The 8,486-nt window shown below is 36.2% G+C and overlaps 1 protein-coding gene across 1 annotated transcript; it reads left to right on the top strand.

The window, feature by feature from the left end:
* Positions 1-291: 291 nt before the first annotated feature.
* On the top strand, positions 292-4,158 carry LOC105134499 (transcription initiation factor TFIID subunit 14b-like). Its single transcript, XM_011038937.1, has 6 exons — positions 292-466; positions 1,407-1,495; positions 1,582-1,803; positions 2,504-2,691; positions 2,773-2,894; positions 3,785-4,158. The coding sequence occupies exons 1-6, from the start codon at positions 344-346 to the stop codon at positions 3,869-3,871; spliced, it is 831 nt and encodes a 276-aa protein (XP_011037239.1). The 5' UTR covers positions 292-343; the 3' UTR covers positions 3,872-4,158.
* Positions 4,159-8,486: the final 4,328 nt, after the last annotated feature.

Below are 8,486 nucleotides of genomic sequence, written 5' to 3'. Positions count from 1 at the left end.
AAATCCTCCTCATTTTGTCTCCCCGATCCAACAAGCCAAACACGACTTAAGAATCAGATACACTACATTAACATACAGTTGTATAAACCACCAGATCAAACTTGCCACGACTTTAGAAGAAGGGCTCGTTAGTAACTTTACTTAATACTCTCTCCTTGATTGACATAATTACCCCTCACTAACATCATACCTCTCCATCTGACTTGCTGGGAATAGATCTGTAATTAAAACCTGCAGTAGGCAATCTTATTTCTTCAACCAATCGAACTGAGCCGAAAACAAACCCTAATTTTATTGAACCAACAACACCAAATTAGTAACAAGAAGGTGGTGTTAAAGGGGCATGACAAACAGTACATCGTCATCAAAAAAGAACGGCCAAGATCATCCTGTTGAAATTAGTGGACCCATACCCAAATCACAGAGAATCAAAATGAGCAAAACTGAAGAGAACACTGAAAAGAAGGTACTAACTTTTTTTGTGATCTTCTTTTCCAATTTTGATAACCATACATCTCTCAAATCAATGAAATAATGTTGCCCGGATGCTCAGAATCGTTTCTTGATGCAGGTTTTTAGTAACCCAATTGAAAGATTTTGTTTTCTGATTTGCTTCATTAGGGTTTAGCCTTTCGTCATGATCGAGTGTGATTTTTTTTTTGTTTTAATTTTGATTTGGATAGTTATAGTTACTGCAATTAGTAAAATTATTGAGCCCAGAGAGGTAAAACTTGTTTTTATGAAAGCTCTATATTGAAACTCCAAAAAAAAATAAAGCTCTGTTTTTTAATGATTGGTTTTTCAGTGTGGACAGGATTTGTTGGTGTAAATTTTATTGCAGTTGTTGCGAAAAAAAAAGCTCAAAATTGTTTGTTCTGTAGTTTTTTAACCAAATTGAAAAGAACACTGTTTTGTAACTGCTGCTTAATTTAGTGCTAATGGGGTTTGTGTAGTGATTGAATGTGAATTCTTTGCTTCCCGTTACTTAATTTCCTAGAAAGGTAAAATTTGTTTTCTTAGAAAGCAGGTTTTTGGAACTCTGTAAAATGCTCTGTTTTCTATGACTGGTTGAGTGTTGATATGATAGGAGATGTTAGTGTCAAATTTTATTGCATATGTGAAATGACAGGTTGCTTATTCTTAAATTAATGATCTTACTAAGAAAGCAGAGGCTATTTTTTTTATCCCAGCCTTAAACTTTGTTGTTTTAACTTTTATCTCAATTGGATGTTATCTATGGTCGTGAATTTTGGGTGGTTTATGTTAACAGTATTTGGTTTCGAGTGCATGCTTGATGCTTGATGTGTTGTTTATCATTATACTTGTAATAATAAACTAGGAATCATGAGGCATTGCATTGTTAGTTCTGTTACTTTCCTTGTGTTATCGTGTATGGTCTGGCACAGATTTTGAATAAGAAGCTCAAAGATGTTGAGATTAGCGTTCCAATAGTTTACGGCAACATAGCATTCTGGCTTGGCAAAAAGGCAAACGAGTAAGTTGTTAAATAATCTTCAGGATAATGCCCATTCTTTTGTCTGTTGTGTGCTTGGATCATGATTTCAATATTCTGTTAATCAGGTATCAATCTCATAAGTGGACTGTCTATGTACGTGGAGCCACAAATGAGGATCTTGGTGTAGTCATAAAACGAGCTGTTTTTCAGCTTCATTCTAGCTTCAATAATCCTACAAGAGTCATCGAGACACCACCTTTTGAGTTATCAGAAGCAGGCTGGGGTGAATTTGAGATTGCCATTACTCTGTATTTCCACAGTGATGTTTGTGATAAGCCTTTGAACTTGTGAGTTCCCTTGTCTATTATTTGGTTCTGATTTCTGTATAAAATGTTATCAGAAGCTAGTGACCTGGCCAGATGATTTTGTGACAAGCATTATGTGTGTCATTGGAGTACATAGCTAAAATGAACTGCTGTAAAATTATGGAAAGGTATGATAGAGCCATATATAATGTAAATTAACTCCCACTCAGCTTCATATTTGCCAACTCCCTTTTTCAACATAACATATTTAAAGTGGGTGTGTGTGTGTGTGTGTGTGTGTATGTGTATGTGGGTGTGTGTGTGTGTGTGTGTGTCTAGAGAGAGAGAGAGCATTGCCATATGAGGGAGATTGCTCAGTTACATGTCAAAAGATATGGAATTTCTGACAAAGCAGTTCAGATTGAAATGTGGGAATTCAGACCAAAAGTGCGTGTGTTTGTCTCCTTGGAGATGGTTGATTGATCAGCTGCAAGGTATTAGTGGCATGTAGCTTAAACCAAATGTTCCTTTCTCCAATCACTTGTTTGGGAATAATCAAATAGTTGACCGAACATCTAGACTGAATTGATTTCCAGTTTAATGACTGTGATGGCTGCTGATAGTGGAAATATGTGAGACAGTGTATTTTGGTGGTATTCAATTGAATGAATTCTAGTCAGTTAGAACCAAAAAATATTGTGCTTTCTAGTATAATGAAAAGTTTAAAATTGGTCTTCTACAGATATCATCACTTGAAGTTGTACCCAGAAGATGAATCTGGCTCTTTGTCAATGAAGAAGCCAGTTGTTGTAGAATCATACGATGAGATTGTATTCCCTGAGCCTTCAGAAGGTTTATTAGCTCGCATACAGAGTCATCCAGCTGTAAACTTGCCCAGATTACCTGCTGGTTTTACTTTGCCTCCTCCTGGTCTGTATTTTAGCTGTCTTCTGCCAGTAAATGCTCTTCACCTTGCTTTGGATGAATAAATTAACTAATGTTTTCGTACAGTGCCAGTTGAAGATACAAGTAAAAGGAAGAGAGGTGACACTAAAGATCATCCTCTATCCCAGTGGTTTATGAATTTCTCTGAAGCAGATGAGCTACTACAGCTTGCAGCAGCTCGTCAGCAGGTCAGAAAGAATTTCTTTCGTTCTCTCTTTTCTTATATATCAAAAATAATTAGAAAGGAAGAATATAATAATGCAAGCAGGTGTATATGAACTAGCTTTCGGGCTTGTTATGTATGAATAAAAAAATTTCTTGGTGGTAATATTTGCGAAGTATCAATTCCTTTGATGCTTGTTCAACAGTGGCTTGGAGTAAGACATGCCATATTAATGGACTAGCCTGTTTGAAGGATTTGAACTAGTAATAAACTGTCAGCTGGGACAGAAGGAATGAAAAAAAACAGTACAAGGGCACTATTTCCTGCAATAATGGCTCTGTCTACTACAGAGTAAATACATTAAACTGGTATATCAATACCTCATGGAAATTTTGATCTTGTAGGAGCTGGGGATTAGTGGAAAAGAAAGCATAATTCAGATATATGGTTATCTTAAAAGTTCTAACGATTTCCTGAACTTCTAAGTAGTTGGCGAGCAATAGTTAATTTATTTGATAACCGCTATAGTTTCTCAGTCACAGACAATTTTCACTAAGCTAATTAATTACCATTTTTCTGCAGATCAAAAACTAGTCCTTCGACATATAGAGAATATTTCTTGCCATCCATTGCTTTCTCACTCTACAATTTCTTATTCAATTGTGCTGAACTGCTGTCCTTTTGTGTTTATTTAAAATTGAATTAAAAAATAAATTGGAATTGATTGTGGATTGAACACCAACTTTTTCTATCATTGATGGATGGGTTTTATGTTTGAACATTTAAGAGCTGTTGAATTCTATGTTCTTTTTTGCATTAGCAGCGTGTTTTTTAATCTCACTAATTCCCAATGAGTCACATTTTGCATGGAAAACTGTAAAGCTATTCTTTGACAGTGTGGATTCAATGTGTTAGGTGCAAGCTCATATAGCAAAACTCCGACGACAGATAAGCTTGATAGATGGGCAGAATCAACAGTTGAAATCTCCCTCCGACCAGTGACTTTACTTATGCAGAGTTTTGAGATTTCTACTTCACATTGGCTTAGGCTGAAGAACACAGTGGCATAGGCATGTAGCAATGATCCTTATTTTCTCAGCAGAGGGTAGTTTTGTACACACCCGCCACCCCCCCTCCCTCCCCCCCTTCTTTTTTTTTTTTTCTTACCATCTTCCCAATTTTTGTGCTTATACATGAAAATATAGTTCGGTATCAATTAACAAAAATGATGTATCAATTGATTAAATTTTATTAAGAATTAAGTTTACTCCAGATATCTGTTGTCTGCATTAAGTGCTTTAGGAAGTGTATTTGATATGTGTACGTTAACGTTAACACATTGACTAGTGCTTATTTGTTCCAAACAATATGCAGGCACTCCAAACAGGCATGAAACTTCTCTGCTTTTTTAGATTTGAGAACATAGCTAGATTTGTATAGATGCCTTTCGATTCATCAGACTTGTGGTGCACAGAAGGCATATATTGGATTAGAATTTATGATTTAATACATATGCTTAGAATATATTGGCGAGTAAATTACTAGCTGTAATGAGATGCACAATCATTTTTTTATCCTTCTTAAATTAATATAGAGAAAAGAACGACGTTTTTTGCTGTTTGAACAGCTTTTAGATTATCTCCTGCCAATGCCTGATATTCCTTTTCTTATACTGTCAGATTTTGGGTAACAGCAAGGGTATACTGATTAGGTTATCTCTGGCCTTGCAACTATTTTGTTATCAAATTATCAGCTTGATGTTACTTTCAAGCACTGTACCTCTTGTTTGATTTGTGTTTGTATCACACTGTTCCTTGGGATGTTTTACCACTGAATACATCAACCTGACAACAATGAGGTACGTGGCTTAATATGGCTTTGAGGCTTCAATGATTATCGGATTTGTTCAGAGTATTCTTGTGCTGAAAACTCTTCACAAATGACTTGTATAATACATATTAATGAAGCTGAGGGCCCTTCAAAGCATTAATCAAAACCAACTGTATCTGTCCTTTTGATTCTTTATTATGCAAGGCATGTGAAAATGGGCACCCATTATGTCTTTTGCGTTGATCGTACATACGGTGTCGTGGTGATTTCAATTCCATTGCTTGCTCAATCGTTTTTTAATTGGTGGTGGTGTCTAAGCCACCAGCAACGTGCCATATTTGAATTGGTGTCACACTGTCCTAATCTTATTATTAATGCTTGCTCAATCGTTTTTTAATTGGTGTCATATTTGAAGTCCTTAGCTTTCACAGATCAATATCTCAATATTTATCTGATTGATAATCTTAGCTGGGTATTACTTGCAAGTCTGCGTTCTTGGGCCCTTTGTTTCTGACTACTTTCCTTACAACCCATGTGACTGTTTGACGTTTCCAGTGCATCACCATCGGTTTCCTGACCATAGAGTACATGAACGAAGAGGACAACACAGAAATCTTTCAGCTGATATTGTTGTTCTTATGAACCAGGTTAACTTGCTGTGTTAAATAAAATTTCTACTAAAGAACCATACTGAGCATGCTGACATGATTATTCAAGTTAACAATCGCATTTTCTTTCATTCCATATCAGGGTCAGTTGTTTTCCCCTTTTCAAATCTTGATGGCATAAACTGATGTAATGCCATTCGATTCTTATGCTACTTGCTATCAGATGCCAATAACATGTGGATGTGGAGATGAACAGTTCCATCTTATATAGTTGTTTCTCTTACTGTCATGACTCCAGGTCTTGCCAAATTTCTGGCAATAGCTAGTAGAGACGACTGATGCAACTAACAAGGGTATTGACGTAATTTGGGTTTGTTCATAAAAGATCCCAAGTGGGCACTAGGCAGTTACAGTTTGAGACATGATTTGCTTGGTAAAGTAGCCGTGTGCAGCAGTTGAAATGATGTTAAAAGAAAGACCTTACTATGTTGTCTTTACAGGAGTTTGGGGGCAAGAGTAACATGGCCTTCATGTGCTTCAAAAAAGGCAAGGTCATTATCAACTATAAAGAAAATACATTAGTCTCTTGGTTTAGCGGGGCACCGCATTTCAGTGAGAATGGTGGGCCTTTGCAGTCGCATATTTCCATTGTCCATTCTCTCAATCAATCTCGTTCACAGAACATGGGAGAGCTTCTCTCAAAGACGGCGACGTTAAGGGTAATTTTTTTTCCCTTCTCTTAATTAGTTGGTTTAGCTGTACAGCAATTTTTCCGTCTCACGCGTTTATATTATATTTGTACGGTATGTGTCACACATATATAGTGTGCATGCGTGTACTGTGCACGCCAGTTATTTCTATGTGGGTATTTATGATTTATTTCAAGTGGTCCATTCAGGGGAAAAATTTTCATGCTGGTTTCGGCCTTCACGTTAGTAATGGACAGTGGTAAATGTTATTCCCTGGTTATTACCTTTTGAGTTTTGACTTCCTACTTTTTGGTTGATTTTCCTTCTTTTTTGTGTGTGAGAACTTTTTGAAATTTTGATGGTTTCTAAGTATGGGATTCGAACGACGATAAAGTTCTAGTTGGTGAATTGAGAGTAAAGACACTGTCATGGACATTGGGAGGTTCAGAAAACAAAGAGAGAGTGACAGATATACTGGACATTTCCGTATTGTGAATTAAACTTAGTTCTTTGCAGATCGCTTTCTCAGCCTCAGAACATGGAGACATAACTTTTCTGAAATGGAGCCAGGCTAGGAAAAAACCAGTGGTGCAGATTTTAAGTAGATTTATACATATCTCCTATTCTGGTGATAGTGGTTTGTATTGGACCATGGAGGAAGCCTTCTATTGTTGAGATATTAACCCTTGTTTTTTTCTAGAAGCATTACAGTACTTCTGTTCTGGATAATCTGATAGATAGGTTTGCAAATTTAGCAAGAAGGCACAATTACTTCCATTATTATCTGGCCATCTAGAGCCGCCTTGGCTTCTTCATTCCCTTTGCAAAAATCGTGATTATCATGGAAAACAAGCTTAAGCACGCATGGCGGCTCCTTTAGAAACCAAAGCTGATGTCCGGCTGCTTTAGTATCTAACATATGATGGAACAACAGTTCAACTCTTGTTCCGCTGCAGTTCCATGCCCGTCAAATCATTTCATTGCAATTATATAGGATTCAGAGAAGCCAGTTGTACTTGCCATTATTTCATGAAAGTTCAGCTAATAACCTTCATCATAATCATATGGAGATTAGATTACTTACAGATCGAATACTCAAGAATAAAGGGGTGTTGTCACAGGGTCGATTTTCTCATCAAAATCTCAACTTCTATGCGGCAGCTCAGCTCCCTGTTAACCTTCTTTTTTATTAATCCTCTCGTGCTTGTTTAATAATTAAGTGTTTCTCTTCATCAAAAAAAATAAAATTCGCACTAGCAGAAATACACAAGTAGAGAGAATATGCATAGTTTAGCACACTTAAAATACAGGAACCATAACAACCTTTTAGTAATCTCAACAAAAGAAACATATCAATCCGTATTTGTGTGCTATGCCCAATGGTTTCTACCTACACATAAAAATTGCAAGGTACACACTTATATGTAGCCTATTTAAAGTGTAATAACATGAAAAATTATAACAAAAATCATCCCCTAAGACTTAGAACACACCCGATTAGTTTTTCCCAAAACAATCAACCGCAAAAACTTCCCCAATTGTTTCTTCTCATCCTAGCCTGCCACCTAACAAACCAGTTGTCTATTATGACAACTCACAAATTGCCAGAATAGATGTGTTTGCATGCCTTGGACTCTCCGCAGTCTAAGTTAAAATTTACGACGAACCTTAACCCATATCCTACCGAATACACTGTTACCAAATCTATAACTACTAATGCATGTTGTCATTACCTATGCATGTTGCCATTCATGCTACTAATGTTTTTGTTAAGTCTTGAACTTGTTAAAATAATTAAGATCAAACACAAAAAGAATGCTAGAATTCTGAATAATCTGTATATTATGAATGATTAACTTTAAACTAAATACAAATAAAGTATATATAGATTAAATTGAAAGTACTATTCTACCCTTAATAAATAAGGCTACATAAATATTATTTAACATCTTCCCTCAAACTCATGATGCGGCAGCTACGAGAATCGAGAGTTTGCCAACTAGAAAATAAAAATGAGAGATGGAATGTGTCTTGGTGAAGAAATCTGCAATTTGCAAGGAAGAAGGAACAAAAGGCAAAGCAATGGTGCCATGCTTAAGATGATGACGAGTAAGATGACAATCGATCTCAATGTGCTTAGTTCGCTCATGAAAAACCGAGTTGTGAGCAATCTGAATAGAACTCTGGTTGTCACAATACATAGGAGTAGGATAAGAAAAGGAAACTCCCATATCAGTAAATAACCAACGTAACCAAGCAATCTTTTTAGTAGTAGATGTCATGGCATGATATTCTGCTTCGGTGGATGATTGAGAAACAATAAATTGTTTCTTGCTTTTCTAAGAAATAAGAAAATCACCTAAAAAGATACAAAACCCGATAACAGACTTGCGATCTATGAGATCACTACCATGATCAGTATTAGAGTATGCACGCAACTCCAAAAAAGAGGTGGATGAAAGTAAAAGACTCTGAAAAACTATACCCGAA

Source organism: Populus euphratica, unplaced genomic scaffold, assembly GCF_000495115.2.
Source record: "Populus euphratica unplaced genomic scaffold, PopEup_1.0 scaffold104.1, whole genome shotgun sequence".
NCBI classification, from domain to species: domain Eukaryota; kingdom Viridiplantae; phylum Streptophyta; class Magnoliopsida; order Malpighiales; family Salicaceae; genus Populus; species Populus euphratica.
The sequence above is the reverse complement of the archived record's forward strand: the minus strand, read 5'-3'. Positions and strand labels throughout refer to the sequence as shown.

Bases quoted from the DNA above. Each gene is read 5' to 3' on its own strand.
- LOC105134499 (XM_011038937.1), top strand. From the start codon at position 344: ATGACAAACAGTACATCGTCATCAAAAAAGAACGGCCAAGATCATCCT. The intron at 467-1,406 runs GTACTAACTTTT...GGTCTGGCACAG, and splicing joins AAGAGAACACTGAAAAGAAG to ATTTTGAATAAGAAGCTCAA. The intron at 2,692-2,772 runs GTCTGTATTTTA...GTTTTCGTACAG, and splicing joins TTTTACTTTGCCTCCTCCTG to TGCCAGTTGAAGATACAAGT.